The sequence below is a fragment of the Suncus etruscus genome, chromosome 1 (genome assembly GCF_024139225.1).
Source record: "Suncus etruscus isolate mSunEtr1 chromosome 1, mSunEtr1.pri.cur, whole genome shotgun sequence".
Taxonomy (NCBI): Eukaryota; Metazoa; Chordata; class Mammalia; order Eulipotyphla; family Soricidae; genus Suncus; species Suncus etruscus.
The window spans coordinates 84614991-84635831 of record NC_064848.1 but is presented as its reverse complement, the minus strand read 5'-3'; the positions used below and the strand labels follow the sequence as shown (position 1 = coordinate 84635831).

General features: G+C 41.4%; 1 protein-coding gene across 1 annotated transcript in view; it reads left to right on the top strand.

Moving 5' to 3' along the window:
• Nucleotides 1-20841, top strand: part of PTBP3 (polypyrimidine tract binding protein 3) — a 95158-nt gene that overhangs the window by 39948 nt on the left and 34369 nt on the right. Inside the window, exons 2-4 of the mRNA XM_049785244.1 lie at nt 2579-2660; nt 7839-8008; nt 13274-13420. Of these exons, the coding sequence (XP_049641201.1) occupies nt 2630-2660; nt 7839-8008; nt 13274-13420 (348 nt within the window). The 5' untranslated portion in view covers nt 2579-2629. The remainder of the gene's footprint in view (nt 1-2578; nt 2661-7838; nt 8009-13273; nt 13421-20841) is intronic.

Here is a 20841-nt window from a genome sequence, read left to right as displayed (position 1 = left end):
TTGAGAACTATCTTCATGTTCTTTGCCTGTTTATATTTTTGTTGAGTTATAAGAGTTTCTATATTCTTGAAATTGCCCCTGGTTTGGGGAGACCATATGGGACACTGGGAGATCCACTGTGGTCCTTTCTTGGCTAGCGCTTGCAAGGCAGACACTTTACCTCTAGTGCCACCTCTCCGGCCCCATACATTCATTTTTTTTTAAATATTTTAAATCACACCAATATTTTTTTTCCATATCCACTCCTTCGTTTTTGGCTATTAGATTCAAAAAGACCTGTGCTTTAGGTGAGATCATATTCTTGATCTTTCTGAGAGTTTTGGCTTTATTTCATTTTTCAAGTTTGCTCAATTCCTTCCTCTTGTAGGTAGTCAAGTAGTAAGATTTTAGAGTAAGAAAAAGTAACGTTTAATTGGAAAATCTTGGAATAATTGAATTTCTATTACACTGATATTTTGATGGTTTGTTTGCCTTTCTATAGCAAAGATTAAAGCTCTCTCATAAGAAGGTACTAACATCTGTCTATACATTAAATTTGTGTTGGAGGAGTCAAATGGACTGAGGTACATGCTTTTCTTACAGGAGGCCAGGATTAAATCTCAGCACTTTGTATAATCTCCCAAGCACTGCCAGAAATGACCCCTGAGCACTTTCAAGTGTATACCACAAACCAAATATAAATAAAATATCTTTTGGAGCATTATTGTTATTCTAATATTTGTAGTATACTTGTTTTGGTTTGTTTTGGGGTCACATCCAGGGCCTCGGGTTACTCCTGGCTTTTCACTCAGAAATCGCTCCTGGCAGTTTTGGGGACCATATGAAATGCTGGGAATCAAAACCAGGTCCCTCCTGGGTCAGCCATGTGCAAGACAAATGCCCTACCACTGAGTGCCATCTCTCTGAATTCTCTGGTGCTTGTTTTTTTTGTTTTGTTTTGGGGCCACATCTGGCCGTGCTCAGGGGTTACTCCTGGCTCTGCATTCAGAAATGGCTCCTGGCAGATTCAGGGTACCATACAGGATGCTGGGGATCGAGCCCAAGTCCTTCCTGGGTCGGCCGCGTGCAAGGCAAACACCCTACTGCTGTGCTATCTCTCAGGCCCTGTAGTATAGTTTAGTCACCCAGTTGATAAAAAAAAAATTGTTCTTAAAAAAACCAATCAAGGGCCCGGAGAGATAACACAGCAGTGTTTGCCTTGCAAGCAGCTGATCCAGGACCAAAGGTGGTTGGTTCGAATTCCGGTGTCCCATATGGTCCCCCGTGCCTGCCAGGAGTAACCCCAGAGCAGCGCTGGTTGTGGCCCAAAAACCAAAAAAACAAAACAAAACAAAACAATCAAACTGAACAAAACAAGATTTGAAATAAATTGGTTTTAATTTTGTACAGGGCATTATTCTTCCTAAATTAAAAAAATTGCATTTATAATAGTTACTAAGAGTATGATAAAAAAGTATTTCACATGACTTTTAGGGCTTCAGTAATTAAGATTTGTGGTTTTATCTCTATAGACAGTAGTTTAAGAAAGAATACAGGAGCTGAAGTGATAGTAAAGTGAGATTAAGATTCTTGCTTTGCATATAGTCTTTTTGGGACCTGGTACCACCAGAAGTGATCCCTGAACCTAGAGCTAGGAGTAATTTCTGAATACCACCAGGTGTGTATACTTTACCCATAAAAGAAAAAAGGAAATCTTTTGCTCCACAAATCATGCTTGCACATGCATACCACAACAAATGGTATCAGGATGCAATCCCTAGATACAATTTCTATTAGTTCTATTGCAGTATCTTAGAAGACCACATTTTGAAGAAGGGGTATTATGTGGCATGGTTTTTTGTTTTGGTTTTTAATACATAGTAGTTAGGTTGGAGTCAGAGAGATAGTACAGTGGGTAGATCTCCTGAGTTCGATCTCCAGCATCCCATAGGGTCCCCTGAGCACTGCTAGGCATAATTCGTAATTCCTGAGTGCAGAGCCAGGAGTAACTCCTGAACATGTCTGGGTGTGGCCCAAACAAAGCAAAAACCGAAAAACAGTCAAGTGGATGTACAGTAATTTGTCTTTACTACATAAACTATAAAAATGTAAAGTTTTCTGCCAGCATTTAGGTACTATTATTCCAGTCAGTAGTGGTTTTTAAATCTCTAGTTTGTGCTTACATGTAAACAGGTTGAAAACCACTGATATTTCAAAGTTTTTTGTGGTCTAGAGTGTTTTCTGTGTAAATACCTTGATATTCAGATGAAGTTATGTTATTAACATAAAAATAGTATTTTGTGTTTTGTGGTTCTTTTTTTTTTATTTATTTATTTTATTTTTTTATTTTTGGGCAACAGCCAACAACAATCCTGTGCTCAGGACTTATTCCTGACTCTGCTCAGGAGTCACTCCAGGTAGTGCTCAGGGGACTGGATGTGATCCCAGAGATCAGACTTAGGTCAGTGCATGCAAAGCAAACACCCTTCCCACTGTACTCTCTTATGGCCTCAACTTTTCCTTATTTTAACAGGAAGTTCTTTGTTGGCAATTATCCAAGACTTACTTTATTAACAGAGCCTTTCTTCTTGACTTTCAGAGGGGATCTGATGAGCTTCTTTCTTCTGGCATCATTAACGGACCTTTTACCATGAACAGTTCTAACCCAGCAAGTGTGTATGGTGAGTTTTCCACAATCTGAAAAGTTTGCTTTAAGTGTGGATTTGGTTTTGGAGTCCACTGTAGAGCTCAGGGTCAACTCTTGATGAGTTTTTTCTCGGTGGTGCTTGGAACTAGTGTACTATCTCTTTGAACCAACTCTCTGGCCCCTCAAACGTAATTTTTTGGGGTGTATTCAGAGGTTACTCTTGGCCCTGCACTTTGGAATCCTAGTGGGACATCTGGGGACATATGGGATGCTAGGGATCGAACATGATTTGGCCACATACAAGGCAAACAACCCTACCCGATACCTTATCTTGTCCTGCATGCAGCTGATCCTGGTTTGATCGCTGGTATCCCATATGGTTCCCTGAGACCACCAGGTCAGCTATGTGCAGTACAAATGCCCTACCCAATGTATTATTATTGCAGCCCCCAACTGTAATTTCTTTGACCAGTAATTCTTCCCCTTTCCATTTTTGAAACTTGTACTATATATATTGGGGGGGGGGGGTTGGGCCACACCCGGTGATGCTCAGGGGTTACTCCTGGCTATATGCTCAGAAATTGCTCCTGGCTTGGGGGACCATCTGGGATGGCGAGGGATCAAACCGAGGTCCATCCTAGGCTAGCGTGTGTAAGGCAGACGCCTTACCGCTTGCGCCGCTGCTCTAGCCCCTATATTATTATTCTTTTTTCTTTCTTTCTTTCTTTCTTTCTTTCTTTTTTTTTTTTTTTTTTTTTTTTTTTTTTTTTTTTTGGTTTGGGTCACAAGTGGCAGCATTAAGGGGTTATTCCTGGCTCTATGCTCAGAAATCACTCCTGGCAGGCGTGGGGGACCATATGGGATGCCAGGATTTGAACCACTATCCTGCATGCAAGGCAAATGCTCTACCTCCATGCTTTCTCTCCGGCCCCCAGCTACCTCTTATTCTTTTTTGATGTTTTCATCTGTCTTTTTCCTGAGTATACCACTTATTCCTTGATTCCTGTCTTTTTGCTACTGAGCTCCTCATTGTATGTTATTATTGTTCAGCTACATTTTATTTATTTTACTTTCTTGTTTGTTTTTTGGGTTATACCCAGCAGTGTTCAGGGGTTACTCCTGGCTCTGCACTTAGATATTGCTTCTGGTAGGCTCAGGGGACCATATGGGATGCCTGGGATTGAACCAGGGTCCATGCTGGGTTGGCCACGTGCAAGGCAAATAATGACCTGCCACTGTGCTATCACTCCAGCCTCATGTTTATTTTATTTTATTTATTAATTTTTTTGGGTCACATCCAATAGCGCTCAGGAGTTACTCCTGGCTCTACACTCAGAAATCGCTCCTGGCATGCTCAGGGGGCTATATATGGGACTCCAGGATTCTAACCACCATCCTTCTGCATGCAAGGCAAATGCCCTATCTCCATGCTTTCTCTCCGGCCCCCAGCTACCTCTTATTCTTTTTTGATGTTTTCATCTGTCTTTTTCCTGAGTATACCACTTATTCCTTGATTCCTCTCTTTTTGCTACTGAGCTCCTCATTGTGTTGTTATTATTGTTCAGCTACATTTTATTTATTTTACTTTCTTGTTTGTTTTTTGGGTTACACCCAGCAGTGCTCAGGGGTTACTCCTGGCTCTGCACTTAGATATTGCTTCTGGTAGGCTCAGGGGACCATATGGGATGCCTGGGATTGAACCAGGGTCCATCCTGGGTTGGCCACGTGCAAGGCAAATAATGACCTGCCACTGTGCTATCACTCCAGCCTCATATTTATTTTATTTTATTTATTAATTTTTTTGGGTCACATCCAATAGCGCTCAGGAGTTACTCCTGGCTCTACACTCAGAAATCGCTCCTGGCATGCTCAGGGGGCTATATATGGGACTCCAGGATTCTAACCACCATCCTTCTGCATGCAAGGCAAATGCCCTATCCATGCTATCTCTCCGGCCCTTTATTTTATTTTATTTTCTCTTTCAGAACTTGTTATTTTGGTTTATATTGATAATCTTTGCCATTTTTGCTTGAAGTCTTCATGAGGCAATTTATGAACCTCTGATGTTCTAGGTGTCCTTCCTGAGCTTTTGTCTTTCTCCTTTACTGCCAGTGAATTCCTCTTCTTCACTCTGTCCAGTATTGTTTCAGGGCTAGAGATGAAGGCTGATTTTGTGTAGGCCTGGGCAGCAGCTTAGTTTTACGCTTGCCACTTCCTCCACACGGACTCTGACTCTGACTTTGTATCTCTCTGGAACGGACCCCTGCTGGAAATTTAATCATAAGCTTAACTGCACCTGCCTCCCTGAGGATCTGGGGGCCTGGACTGTAATCCATAGTCCTTGACGGTGCCTCTGGCATTGAGGGCTAGCAGGTCTGAGCAGTAAATGGGGCCTCACAACAAGGGCCCAGTAGCAGCTATAGAATCAAGAGGATTGTGTAACGCCCAGAGTGCTGATTTTTGATAGGTCCCAAGAGCAACGATATTGCTAGACTAGAGCAGACCTGGAAAGTGTTCTGTGGACTTACAACACAGTATTTGGCATCAGGTTTGACCAGTCTTCTGCAGTATGTTCAAAAGCAACTGGACATAGGCAAAGCAGACTCTGGGAAATCTGCTAGTGTTTTTAAAATGCAGATTCTAGGGGCTGGAGAGATAGCATGGAGATAGGGTGTTTGCCTTGCATGCAGAAGGACGGTGGTTCAGTGGTTTGAATCCTGGATCCCTTATGGTCCCCCGAGCCTGCCTGGAGTGATTTCTGAGTGTAGAGCCAGGAGTAATCCCTTAGTGTTGCAGGGTGTGATCCATTTAAAAAAAAGAAAGAAAGAAAGCAGATTCTAGGTAATCAATCAGACTGCCTGCTTTGAGTCAGAAGAGGATTAAAAGGGGCTGGCTTTGTTAGGCCAAAGGTTAGGGAATGTCACTCAACCTCCTCACGGCCACACCCTTTGAATGGGAATGGTGGAATTTGCCCTCACTTTTATTGTATTCAAAGAGCCGAGAGATAGCTTCCAGGTAAGGCTTTTACCTTTCAGGCTGAAGGTCCCATATAGTCCCCTAAGGCTGCCTGGAGAGATTTCTGAGCTTGGATGAGGAGTGACCCCTGAGTGCTGCTGGGTGTGACCCAAAAACCAAAAAGAAAATAAAATGGTGATTCCTTGGTGGTGAGAGGGTGCTGAGGTCTGCTGTCTGCTGCACATTCTGGTTGTTAATATCTTGCCTCATTTTAATTTTTGTTTCCTAATCAGGTGTTCTAAGAGTGAATTTTAAGGTTGGATTGCTGGTTTTTGTTTGGGTCTCCCTTGTCTCAGGACTAGGTGCTGCATACAATAAATGAGAAAGCCTTCCCAACTGCTGATACTGTGCTCTGCCCTTCCCCCATCTGTAGTGCAATCAAACCCCTTAGCTTTTTAAATCTAATTACTGCCGTTTATTCATTCTTAGGCTTCTTCTGAAGGTTGGTACTAAGTGCTCCTCTGACCTTTTCTAGTGGTGCCACATTCAGATGTCTCTATTTAATTTCGTTTTGTGAGTTCTCCAATCGCTCCATATTCAGTCATCTAGGCAACTTTTTGATTCAAAGGGAATGGTGTGAGGATGGCATACTGCAGGGCATAAATTTTGATGCAGACCTGGGGCCACCCTAGCAACTTTTAATAAGCTTTTAATACAGTTCAAGCTCTTTTATAATGTGAACAATTAACTAGAACAATGATTTAGTTGTACTTCATTTTGCTACAGACTTGTCAGAGTAACTCTTTATTTGATGCCACAGCTGTGGCTCAGATGGTGTCCATTTGTTCTCACACTGTCTTTGGCTTCCCATGCCATACTCAGGAAGCCCTTGTAGGCGATTTTCAACCAGTCAGGCTCTGTGGTGCAGAGCAGGGGCCTCTGTGGTACAGTCCTCCAAGCCCCCTGCACGCAGCCACTGAGCCAAAACCAGTGAGAGAACAGTGTGAAATTTCTTGAATCCCCAGTTCTGAAATTACTTGAACCACTCCAGTGGTGCTTTGGGGTCTCACACATACTTTTTATAAAGAGATTATTAATAGCTCTGACAGTTATGACTTGATATTCTTTTATTTTTAGACTGTTTTTGCAGTCTTGTAACCTTACTCATATAGTCATATAGGCTCAAAAGGAGTTCCCAAAAATTTACCTTACACTGTTCATTCCTATCAAGTAACCAATTGTTAATTCATAATCTGTTGATAGTATATCTTTTTTAAAAAACCTATTGATTGGTTTTTGGGCCACACCCAGCAGTGCTCAGGGTTACTCCTGGCTCTGCATTCAGAAATCATACCTGGCAGGCTGGGGGACCATATGAGATGCTGGGAATCTAACCAGGTCCAGCTACATGTAAGGCAAGCACCCCACTGCTGTGCTATCTCTCTGGCCCTATTGATAATATATCTAATACAAACAAGCTTGCACATGCTCTGTAAGGGTCAGATTGTTACTTTTATTTTCTCCAAGGAATGGTGTTATTTGTGGTAAAAAAAAAAAATACAGTAAACTTTAAACTTTATTTTAATAATATTTCATTTCATTGCTAGTTATGTATAAAAAACCTCAGAATAACCTCCTGAACTTTGCAGGTATAGCCTTGGAGTCTCCTGTGCTCCAGGCCACCCTGTGTACTCTAGAACTGCAGGGACCACAGCAGCACATCCTCAGGCTTTCATTGAAATTCCTCACTGAAATGCCAGCCTGTTTGGTCGAGTATTGCTAAAAATTACCTCCCAGACCCTCAACAGGGATTAGGAGGTCCCCTCCTCAGCTAAGTAATTTATATTTGAAAACAGATTTTTAAATAATTATTTTCTGCAGTTAAAAATTTAAAAAAAGGGGTAGGGTGGCCAGAGAGATAGCATGGAGGTAGGGCGTTTGCCTTCCATGCAGAAGGACGATGGTTCGAATCCCTGCATCCCATATGGTCCCCCATGCCTGCTAGGGGCAATTTCTGAGTGCTGCCAGGTGTGACCCAAAAACAAACAAAAAACAAAAACAAAACAAAAAAACCCATTTATTGAAAGATGGATGAGTGGTTTTGTATTTTTACTGCTTTTTTTTTCCTTTGACCTATCACTGAGTTCCCTGAATTTCAAGACTTTAAACTCTTAGAGGATAAAATGTGACAGAATGGCTAATGTAGTGTGTCAACTAAGATTAATTTCAGTAATGAAAAAAAATGTTTGTTTTTTAGCTAATGGGAATGACAACAAGAAATTTAAAGGAGATAGACCTCCCTGTTCACCTTCTCGAGTTCTCCATCTACGCAAAATTCCCGATGATGTCACCGAAGCAGAGGTCATATCATTAGGTCTACCATTTGGCAAAGTAACTAATCTATTGATGTTGAAAGGAAAAAGCCAAGTAAGTAATAAAAGATTAACCCAAAGTGATTATCTCTAGGTGGTAGCTTTAAAGATGGTTATTGTTTTTCTGAAACTTTCTCTATTTTCTACTTTTCATTCTGTTTTCAGAAATTTAGGCTTTGGGGTGTTTCTGTGAGGTAGGTATTTGCTATTTGAAGCAATGCGCAGAGGGTCCAGAGCTATTTCAGTATATGTATCGGTAAGCTGGGTCTGGTGGTTTTAATACTAGGACTGTATGCCCTGAAGGCGAAAAGATGCTCTGGCCCATCAGTACTAGAGGCCAGTGGGGCCACACACAGCAGTGCTAGCTTTAAGCTCAGGGCACTGTATATGTGAAGTGTGCCCCACTATCGTCTGAGTTAATCTCCGAGGCCTTCATCAAGTAGATTAAAATAGAAATTTGGGGATATGACAAGAAACAACAATGAAAAAATATTAACTTAGGAAATAGATTCTCTTTTATTTTTTTATTTTTTTTGGTTTTTGGGTCACACCCAGCAGTGCTCAGAGGTTACTCCTGGCTCTATGCTCAGAAATTGCCCCTGGCTGGCTTGGGGGACCATATGGGATGCCGGGATTCGAACCACCGTCCTTCTGCATGAAAGGCAAACAAACGCCTTACTCCTCCATGCTATCTCTCCAGCCCATTCTCTTATACATCTATTTATATTTGTGCTCCGTAACAAAACATTTTGAATCTCTTTTTAAAAGGTGATTTATGAAAATTTTCTGTGATGATCATAGAACTCTTGACAGGATATAATTTGATATCTTATTAGAAAATTAACATGGAAAGTATTTAAAAAGGGCCCGAAGAGGTGGTGCAAGCATTAGGGCATTTGCTTGCATGTGCTTAACCTAGGACGGACTGAGGTTCGATCCCCAGTGTCCCAGATGGTCTCCCAAGCCAGGAATAACCCCTGAGCGTCACCAAGTGTGGCCCAAAAAGAAAATAAAAGAAGAAAAAAGAATTATTGGGCCCGGAGAGATAGCACAGCGGCGTTTGCCTTGCAAGCAGCCAATCCAGGACCTAAGGTGGTTGGTTCGAATCCCGGTGTCCCATATAGTCTCCTGTGCCTGTCAGGAGCTATTTCTGAGCAGACAGCCAGGAGTAACCCCTGAGCAATGCCGGGTGTGGCCCAAAAACCAAAAAAAAGGAAAAAGTATTGAGAAATTTAGGTATGTTTAAGAGGCCAGAGTAGTGGCGCAAGCATTAGGGCATTTGCCATGCATGTGCTAACCTAGGACGGACAGCAGTTTGATCCCCCGGTGACGCAGATGGTCTCCCAAGCCAGAAGCGATTTCTGAGCACATAGCCAGGAATAATGCCTGAGTGTCACCAGGTGTGACCCACCCCCAAAGTATGTTAGAATGTTTAAGAACCAGAGTGATAATACGATAATACCATGAGTAGGTGCTTGCTTTGCTGTGGCTGACCCAGCTTAAGTCTCTAGCATATCCCATATGGTACCCCAAGCATTACTAGAGTGATTCCTAAATGCAGAGGCAGAAATAATCCCTGCGTATGGATGGGTGTGACCCCTTCATAAAAAACAGTTTGATATGTTCTAGTTGTAGGATTTATATGTACTTTTGCTACTAATGTGGGAATAATTTTTTTTAATTTTTGTCTAAGCCTTTTAATTTGCCTTTTTTTTGGGGGGGGGGTTGGGGTTTTTGGGTTACACCCGGCAGTGCTCAGGGGGTTACTCCTGACTCCACGCTCAGAAATCGCTCCTGGCAGGCTCGGGGAACCATTTGGGATGTTGGGATTCGAACCACAGTCCTTCTGCATGCAAGGCAAATGTCTTGCTTTCATGCTATCTCTCCAGCCCTGATATAAGCTTTTCTTAATGATTACTAAAAAAGCTGCCAAAAAATAAAAAAGCTGCCAGAGAGCTAGCACAGTGGTAGGGCATTTGCCTTGCACGTGGCCAAATCCAGAATGGACCCTGCTTCAATCTTTGGCATCCTATATAGTCAGTCTCCCAAGCCAGGAGTGATTTCTGAGCACAGAGCCAGGAGTAACCCCTCAGTGCTACTGGGTGAGGCCCAAAAACCAAAGGGGAAAAAAAAGACTAAGAAAACTTGCTGTTTTAATGACCATCACAAAAATATGCTATGTATTTGATTGTATGTATTTTTGTGTTTTTTTTTGTTTGTTTTGTTTCGTTAATTTTTTTTTGGGGGGGGGGGCCATACCTGGCAGCACTCCGGGGTTACTCCTGGCAGGCTCGGGGGACCATATGGGATGCCAAGATTTGAACCACCGTCCTTCTGCATGCAAGGCAAACGCCTTACCTCCATGCTATCTCTCTAGCCCCAGTTTTCTTGTTTTAATTCAGTATATTTCCCAATCCCACCATACCCCAAGAATGAGGGTGTTTTTCTTTTTTTGTTTTTTACTTAGCTATTTATTTTGAAATCATGAACAGTGCTGTGAAGAGAACGACAACAAACCTAGATCCTAGACATTTTGTAGCATATGTGGTATCTTTATAATTCTTGTACTTTTTGTTTGTAATGAATAAAGAAACTCTCATAAAAAAAGGGCCAGCAGTGATGGTGCAGCAGATAGGGCATTTGTCTTGCATATAGCCATCTGGGTTCAATCCCAGGCACCCTGTATGGCCCACCACGCCCAGCAAGAGCACAGAGCTAGGAGTAAACCCTGAGCATTGCTGGGTGTGGCCCCAAACCAATTCCTTCTACACCTCCTAGAAAGGAAACATATAAACTGGTTAACACTGGACATGAAAGGGATTGGAAATGATATCTGGTTCAGGCCTGTATGCTTAATGAACAAAATTATCATCTGTTTCATTCTAATGAGATGATTAAGATCAGGAGTTAAATAACATGTCTTAGTATTCATCCTTTTTATTTAAACATGTATTTTAGACTTTTACTTTTTAAACATTTCCGCTGCTGAGGATAAAATGGTTTGTATGATTTGAAAAGAGCCAGAGATGATATATTCTAACAGCAATTATCATGTACACTGCATCCTGTACATATGTCAGATTTCAACTGAAAGTCAGCATCCAGTGTCATAGTTTTCTTTTCTGATCTTTTCATATCTGCTATTTTTAATTGTCATGTTGTTAATATCTTATGTCATAAATCCTGTTTAGAAAATGTCTCCTATTAATATATTTCAAAAAGAGTTTATAATGTGATTCTCTAGAACTACATGTAAGAAAGTTCATCTTTCCCAGGAGTGGAGTGTTGGGAGCAGAGTGTGGAGGTATTTTCACCAGTATTTTTCTGGGTAGTGACTTGGTTTTCTCTCTATACTATGGCATTATGTGAAATGAAATATTTGATTAGATAATTTTGAAGAGTTTTTATTTTCTTACTTGAAATCACATGGAAAATTATTTTTTTCTTTTTTGCTCCCCGCCCAGGAAAATTATTTTTACATAGGAATTTCACATTATAAAATTTTTTTTTTCACAAAAAACTTTCAATGGTAAGAATTAAAAAAAAAAAAAACACACAACACTATGGGGGCCGGTGCAGTGGCACTAGAGATTAAGGTATCTACCTTGCAAGTGCTAGCCTAGAACAGACTGCAGTTTGATCCCAGGCGTCCCATACGATTCCCCAAGCCAGGAGCGATTTCTGAGCGCACAGCCAGGAGTAAATCCTGAGCATCAATGGGTATGGTCCAAAAACAAACAAACAAAATATTAAAAAAAAAAAACTGGGCCCGGAGAGATAGCATAGCGGCGTTTGCCTTGCAAGCAGCCAATCCAGGACCAAAGGTGGTTGGTTCGAATCCCGGTGTCCCATATGGTCCTCTGTGCCTCCCAGGAGCTATTTCTGAGCAGACAGCCAGGAGTAACCCCTGAGCAATGCTGGGTGTGGCCCAAAAAACCAAAAAACAAACAAAAAAAACTATATAACTTTGGTGTGACTGTTAGATATTGAGTTAGAAATCGCTCCTGGCAGGCTCGGGGTACCATGTGGAATGCTGGGATTCGAACCACCATCCTTCTACATGCCAGGCAAATGCCTTACCTCCATGCTATCTCTCCAGCCCCAAGAACTATTTTCTACATTTTTTTCTTCTTTTTGGTTGTTGTTGTTTGTTTTGGGGCCACACCTGGCGGTGCACAGGGGTTACTCCTGGCTGTCTGCTCAGAAATAGCTCCTGGCAGGCACGGGGGACCATATGGGACACTGGTATTCGAACCAACCACCTTTGGTCCTGGATCGGCTGCTTGCAAGGCAAACGCCGCTATGCTATCTCTCCGGGTATTTTCTACATTTGTGCTGAGAGGGATCACACTATTTCACAGATAAAATCCTGGGATCCTATATACAAATCATACAGCTGAGTTATCTCCCTGACTTAAATTTTAAGATAGTATAAATGACTCAAAGTTTATTCCTTGAAGATCATAGAATCTTACTTGCTTATTATGAACAAATGGTATTAGATTCATTGTCAGGTGGCTATATCACTATATAGAATATTGTTCAGCTAAAGCTTTTAATTGACTAATTTGTGATATTTTATGATATAGTTAAGCATTACATTACCATTTTGATGTTAGCATTTCTTTACTCTTTTTTTTTTTTTCTCCCCTCCACTACTCTTTTTTTTTTTTTTTTACCTAACAGGAGGAACATTTGACAAGGTAGCTACCTATAAACTAAGAATTGTTTAGTACATGAATATTTGATATGTAGACATCCTTGTATTCAATTAGTTAATACTTATTTTATAAATTATATTTCATATATAATTGAAGTGGCTGCTGCATACTTATTAAGTAAATGCCCTTTTGCAGTAATAAAGTAATTTGGATTTTCTAATGAGAAATTTGCATTCATTAGAATCAAGAGTTCTTCCTGCATCTCACAATTTAAAATTATCCTACAGATAATGTAAACTGTGCTAAGTAATCAAGAGTTTTGTCATCCAAAGCAAAGGGTTTATCTGGTATATTTATTTTTACCTTTTTAGTTATTTCTAGATTTTAGAATAAATAGAGATAAAATCATAGAACACAAAAGAACACATTTAGTCAAGTGGCAATTTTCCCAATTTCATATTCTTTATTGAAGCCAACCTTTCAAATATGTTTGTAGTTAACATCAGTGATACACTTGAAAGCAAGAATTTTTTATTCGCTTGGGAGCAACATTACTTGTGGAGAGAAGCATGAGTTTAGAGCAAAGTAGAATGACAGAGTTTTTAATTGTCTTTTCAAAAACACGAGCTTTCAATTTACCATTTTCTTGTTTATTCTAGGCTTTCTTAGAAATGGCTTCTGAGGAAGCTGCTGTTACTATGGTGAATTATTATACGCCTGTTACTCCTCACCTTCGAAGCCAGCCTGTTTTTATTCAGTATTCCAATCACAGAGAACTTAAAACTGACAATCTACCTAATCAAGCTGTAAGTACTAAAGACATTTACTACAAAGCTCTATGAATGTGTGAATCAGTAAAATAAAATGAATTTTTTTGGATTTCTTGGAGGGAAAAGGTTCATGTTTTCTTTCTTCTTAGGGTACTTTACTAACAAAAATATAAATTCTTCCATGAAGGTTTAAGAAAAGGTAGTGTTAAAACAATAACACAGCGGGTAGGGCTCTTGCCTTGCATACTAGTTTGATCCCTAGCATCCCATGTGGTTCCCCAAGCTTGCCAGGAATGATTCCCGAGTCGAGAAAGGAACAATCCCCAAGAACCACCAGGTGTGGCCCCACCACAAATTTCAGATATGAAAGAAAATTTAAAAAACACAAATTTTGGTCCCGGAGAGATAGCACAGCGGCGTTTGCCTTGCAAGCAGCCGATCCAGGAACTAAGGTGGTTGGTTCGAATCCCGGTGTCCCATATGGTCCCCCGTGCCTGCCAGGAGCTATTTCTGAGCAGATAGCTAGGAGTAACCCCTGAGCACTGCCGGGTGTGGCCCAAAAACCAAAAAAAAAAAAAAATTTTTTTTATAGACAGTGTTGGATGTTTCGTAGGTGGCTTCCCTAGTTCAGGGGTGAATGGAGAATGCTCATTCTTCTGAGGCCTGTGCCAGGTCATTATGTCAGTGTTCAGGGTGTGTAAGATCCAATTGCACTAAAAGTTTTGTGTGTTCCATTTCTATTAGATCAGAACTTATTTGTATGTATAGAATTTCACCATTTTAATGTGCTTATGCAAACAAGGAATAATGCTACATGGCATTATTGGTACTTATAGGGGCTGCAAGAACAAGTCCTACAATCCCCGTGACTTGGTTCATACATAAGCGATAAACTGAGGGAATCTTTCACCACATTCCTTATTGATCAGTTCACAAAGAGAAGAAAAGAAAAAGTAGGGGAAATCGTCACTATATAAGAGAATATTAAGAGATCTAGCTGTCAAAGAAAATAAATATAAAAAATTCAAAGGACATATTTGCTGTTTTATGCTTTTGAAATAGTTGGGTGGTGTTAAATCCAGAGCACCACGTTGGTCTGTGATTTTGGATGGTGCAGTGCTGAAGTTAAAAAGGGTAAATGTGGAGTAATGATAGTTTGGGGGTGAGAGAGTTAAAGAGTAAAAGTGAATTTTGTAGGGGGTGTGATAAAGAGCAGAATACAAAATGGACATTTCTGCATACATAAAAACGTATCTTAAGGATATGGAGTACTATTAATATATATATTGTGCGGTGCGTGATTTGAAACATGTAGACTGGGATGAAATTACCAGTGAACTGCCTGAGTTCAGCCTAGCAACTATCTGCCACCCCCAGTTAAGCTCCTCCAAGTGTAAAATAAAGGCTTTGGCACAACGGAGGTCAGCCGAAACCCATGCTGGCCGACGACTCCTGGCTCCCAGGAAGGAAGGGAGATCCTTCCCGAGCCGGAAGGCCGGAAGTTCAAAGGCCCTGCACCCTAAGCCTCCCTCTGAGCGCCTTGGGAGTGGGGAAAGCCTAGGGTACCCCATTAGCTCTCCCAGGAACCACCTTGCTGGCTTGCCAGGCTTGTGGCCCAGGGGAAGGCCCTGGAGCTCCGGAGGAAAGAGGTCCAGGGGTGCTAGGGTGACCCAAGTCCCGCACCCCAGCCCTAGGCCAGGTTAAAAAGGCCTTTGGCACAACGGAGGTTGCGAAACCCATGCTGGCTGAGACTCCTCGGCCCCCAGGAAGGAAGGAGATCCTTCCTGAGCAGAAGTCCGGAAGTTCAAAACCCAAAGCCCGCACTCTTAAGCCTCCCTCTGGAGCTGGCTTGGGAGTGGGGAAAGCCTGTTTTTTTTCTTTTTCTTTCTTTTCTTTCTTTTCTTTCTTTCTTTCTTTCTTTCTTTCTTTCTTTCTTTTTTTTTTTTTTTTTTTGGTTTTTGGGGCACACCTGGCGGTGCTCAGGGGTTACTCCTGGCTGTCTGCTCAGAAATAGCTCCTGGCAGGCACGGGGGGACCATATGGGGACACCGGGGATTCGAACCAACCACCTTTGGTCCTGGATCGGCTGCTTGCAAGGCAAACGCAGCTGTGCTATCTCTGGGCCCAAAAGCCTGTTTTGTTTTGTTTTGTTTTGTTTAATTTTTTTATTTTGAATTATAAGAACAAAAGATGCAAAGAAAAAGGACAAGGTATAGTTACAGTGGAAGGACAATCAGCCATAACATAATTCTCAGAAGAAGTCCCCTTGCTGATATCTTAAATTTGAACTTTCAGCCAAAGAACGTTAAGATAAATAAAACAGAATCCATGTACAATTACTTTGTCCCTCAAGTCCCCAGATTGTAGTACATTATAATATTTCTTAACAGCACACAAGGCAATCTAAAGCCATAAAACTTATGTAATTCCTTAAACATTAGAGGCATAGTATTTTTTACATTTCCATGTACATGCATATTAGCTTAAGTTAACCTCAAATTTTAAGTGGGTGCATTTCAAGGATTAGAGTCAAAGGAGCACAGTAAAAACGGTGTTAAGAGTGGCAATTGTTGTTTGCATAGGCCCACCAAAATATGAGGTGCATGGAAAGGAATAACCTTGGCCTAAATACAAAGAGATCCTACCCCTGAGGTTTCCTGGCATAAGACCAACTCTAGGCTTCAGGCAAGTTATCGTCCAATCCAAGACATTGTCCTTAGTGCCAACACACTTTTCACACAGTCTCTGTTGTTGGTATCATGTTTCTGTATTAAAGATTCTGGAATCTGCATGTCCTAAATTGAAGTCATGATGTGGAGTGTCTTCTCGTTTCACCTCACCATGAAAGGGCAATGCAGGAAGCCCTGTCCTGTAAGCAGGTCCATTGTTAAGGTCTTCTCATTGTTAAGGGAAGTCTCTTTTGAGCAGGACGATGTCTGAGCCGTGGTAGGGTCTTCTGTGGTAGAGGATTGCTTCCAGGTGATGTTATAGACAAACCTCACAATTAAGGGGCAATACAGCAAGCCCTGTCCAGTAAGCAGGTTATTGTTTTTGTTAAGTCTTCTTAGTGTTAAGGGAAGTCTTTTTTGAGTAGATCGGTGTCAGAGCAGCTGTAGGATCTTCCTTGGTAGAGGAATGCCTCCAGGTGATGTTATATACAACCTTGGATGTTTTGTAGATGTCTTCTCTAGATCAGGGGTGAATGGAGAATGCCCATTCTTCTGAGGCCTGTACCAGGTCTTTATGTCAATGTTCAGGGTGTAAGGTCTCATTGCACTACGAGATTTGTGTGTCCCATCTCTATTCGAAAAGAAACTTACTGGTATGTATAGTATTTTCCCATTTTTAGTGTGCCTAAGCAAACAAGAAATAAGCCACGTGGTGCTATCAGATATATGGGGGAGCTAAGAACATTTCCAACAATACCCATGACTTGGTTCAAACATAAGCATTAAAACTGAGGGGATTCTTTCACACCAAAATTTCATATTAAGCAGTTCACAAGAGAAGATAAAAAAACATGGGGGGGGGGGGGGAATCATCACTGTAAAAGAAAATATTCAGCAAAAGTTATAGCCATCAAAGAAAAACCCCCCCATAAAATGTTGAAGAAACCTAAGTTGTCCTTTTTATGCCTTTTAAAATAGTTGGGTGGGTGTATATATATATTATATATAATGTATATATATTCAGGACCCTCGCTAAGGGGGGGAGCTGAATGGATAATGGGGGAAAGGCCTAGGGTACCTTCGAGCTCCACCAAGGGGCCCAACTCACCCAGCTTGCCCCAGGCATGTGGCCCCGGGGAAGCCCTGGAGATCTGGAGCAAGGGTGGTAGAGGGGTGCTGGGGTTAAGCCTGTTTTTTTTTTTTGTTTTTTTTTTTTATGTCACTTTTATTGGTTTTTGGATCACACCTGGTAGCACTCAGGGATTACTCCTGGCTCTGTGCTCAGAAGTCGCTCCTGGTAGGCACGGGGGATCATACGGGGATGTTGGGGTTTGAACGAGGTCATATGGGGATGCTGGGATTCGAACCATCATCTGTCCTGTATCTGCTGCATACAAGGCAAAGGCCCTACCACTATACTATCTCTTTGGCCCTTAAATGTCACATTATTTAGGCATTATGTTTAAGTTTTACATGAAGTATATATTTTTCTACCTCAATAAAATATGGTTTTCTGATTATAAGGTTTTCTTTATTAAGTCAATATGGTCATTCTAGAATTAAATGCTGAAACATTTAAGAATTCCCACATTATAGGAATTCTGCATTCTCATAGCAGATTACAGACCTCATATGTGTCTGAAATAAGTCTTCATTTTCAGAAGTCACTTCTCATTTTTCTAGTTTATTTGGCTTTTCTGTTTTCCATAGGAATGAGTACTGATTAACATTAGCCTGTTTTTGCGGTGAAAATTTTTTTGTTTGTTTGTTTTTGGGCCATACCCGGCGGTGCTCAGGGGTACTCCTGGCTGTCTGCTCATAAATACCTCCTGGCTGGCATGGGGACCATATGGGACACCAACCACCTTTGGTTCTGGATCGGCTGCTTGCAAGGCAAACGCCGCTGTGCTATCTCTCCGGGTCCGCGGTGAAATATTTTTGCCTCACTAGATGTTGGAACGTTTAAGTCTTTTTTTTTCTTTTCTTTCTTTCTTTCTATTTTTTTTTTTTAATTTTAATTTTTGAGATATACCTGCCAGTGCTCAGGGGTTACTCCTGGCTCTGCATTCAGAAATTATTTCTGGCAGGCTCGGGAGATCATATGGAATGCCAAGGAAGCTGGGTCAGCCTCATGCAAGGACACACCCTACCCACTATGCTATTGCTCCAGCCCCTCAAGTCTTTCTTATAAATCTTTTTTCAATGTTATTTTTCTCAGATTTTTATTGTTTATATTTTATTTATGTTTATTTTTGTTTATATTTTTCTACCACACCTACTAATACAGAGTAGTTTTTGTGATATTTGGTGAGACTCGGGCTACTCCTGGCTATGCACTCAGAAATCGCTCCTGGCTTGGGGGACCATATGGGACACCAAAGGATCCAACCATGGTCCATCCATTCTAAGTCAGCGCATGCAAAGCAAAGGGCCCTACCACTTGCGCCACTGCTCCGGCCCTTCCAACTGGATCCTTTTTTATTGATTGATTGATTGATTGATTGATTGCTCAGTTTACTGTTGGTCATACTCCAGGTTTAGATCGGAACTTTGAATCATTTTCAAACTTTTGACCTTAATGGAACCGGGACCGGAGCAGTAGCACAGTAGTAGGGCGTTTGCCTTGCACACGCCTGACCCAGGATGGACACTGGTTTGATTCCAGGCATTCCATATGGTCCCCCAAGCCAGGAGCGATTTCTGAACACAGAATCAGGAGTAACCCCTGAGTGCCGCCAGTTGTGCTTCCTCATAAAATAAACAAAAAAAAAAAAAGGAAAAGGAAAAGAAAGTAATGGAACCCTTTTTTTGGGGGGTGGTTTGAGGGGGGCAGTGTTTTGGTTTTTGGGTCACACCTGGCAACACTCAGCGCTCAGAGATTATTCCTGGCTCTAGGCTCAGAAATCGCCCCTGGCAGACACAGGGATGCTATGGGATGCCAGGATTAGAACCACCGTCCTTCCGCATGCAAGGCAAACACCTTTACCTCCATGCTATCTCTCCGGCCCCTGACCCTTTTCTTTATGTAAAATTTTATTAGGGAGTCCAGTGTAATATATAGGATATAAACTACCTTGCTTGTCGTAAATTGGATGCTTTTTATTCTACCCACTGATTTACATTAGAGCACCATTTTCAAGTCCAATCATGAAATGTTCAACTAAGTATCACATGATACTCTTAGATTCCTTGTATTTAGGAATCATACATCTGATAGTAATGTCCATATCTGGTATAGAATGTTGTGTTATGTACAGGTATAAAAATGTTTCATAAAAGTATGAAAGTAGAAGTTGTTCAGTTACTGATACAGAAAGAAAATGACTGTAATTTTCAAAAGGATACTTATTTAAACGTTATTTAAGTAAAGTGCTGGAAATTACTTATATCTTATTAGATGTTTTAAAAATTAATTAAATCATGAAGGCAACATAAATGTTAAATCTGCACACAAATGAATAAATGGGTAAAAAGTATAAATCAGGGTCGGCACGGTGGTGCAAGCAGTAGGGCATTTCCCTGCACGCAGCTAACCTAGAAAGGACGACGGTTGATCCCCCCCCCCCACATCCCATATGGTCCCCCAAACCAGGAGCAATTTCTGAGCACATAGCCAGGAATGCCTTCATATCATTGGGTGTGGCCCAAAAAGCAAAAAAAAAAAAAAAAAAAAGTGTAAGTCTAAGAGATGACTCAGTGACTAAAGTACTTGTCTTGCAAGTGTGAAGCCATTAGTTGAGTCCCTGGTGCAACTGCTTGTGCTGGGCACACTCCTACCAGCATTGCTAAGATCTGCAGTGTGTCAAACAACTTCCCGCCACAACAAAATGAATGTGCAAGGATTGTGGCTGAAAGTTCAAATTCCAGCAAGCATGCATGTGAGCATCATATCAGTTGCTGACAACACATGAGCACCACAGCTAACTTATATAACCCCTGTCAGCTGTGTGGCTAAGTGTGGGACTACAATCAATCCTGTGTATGTGCATACATTTTCAAGTCAACAACAGAGGAAAGAGGGAAATGAAAGTAACTGCATTAATATGGTGGAATTTTAGGGCTGGAGCAAGAGTATAGCATATACTCTTGGGCATTTGCCTTGCTAGTGGCCAGCCGCTTTCAATTCCTGGCCTCCCATCTGGTCCTATGATCTCAGGAGCAATTTCTAAGCCCAAAGCCAGGAGTAAACCCTGAGTACCATCAAATGTGGTCCAAAATTTTTTATGTTTGTTTATTTTATTTATTTTTTTTTTTTTGTGGTTTTTTTTGGGTCACACCCGGCAGTGCTCAGGGGTTTTTCCTGGCTCCATGCTTAGAAATTGCTCCTGGCATGCACAGGGGACCATATGGGACGCCGGGATTCGAACCGATGACCTTCTGCATGAAAGGTAAATGCCTTACCTCCATGCTATCTCTCCGGCCCATGTTTGTTTATTTTTAGGATTTTTTTTTTTTGTGTGTGTGTGTGGTTTTTGGGTCACACCCGGCAGTGCTCAGGGGTTATTCCTGGCTCCATGCTCAGAAATTGCTCCTGGCAGGCACAGGGGACCATATGGGACGCTGGGATTCGAACCGATGACCTTCTGCATGAAAGGCCAACGCCTTACCTCCATGCTATCTCTCCAGCCCCTATTTTTAGGAATTATTAACCATGCTTCTTTTCCTTCTACATTTCCTTCTTTTGAATAATGTCTTTAAATTTTGATAGTTATAAAATTGGGCAAGGTGTAAATAACAGTACAAAGAACATTTGATTAACGTCCCTCTTTTTTCCCCTCTGTTTTTTGC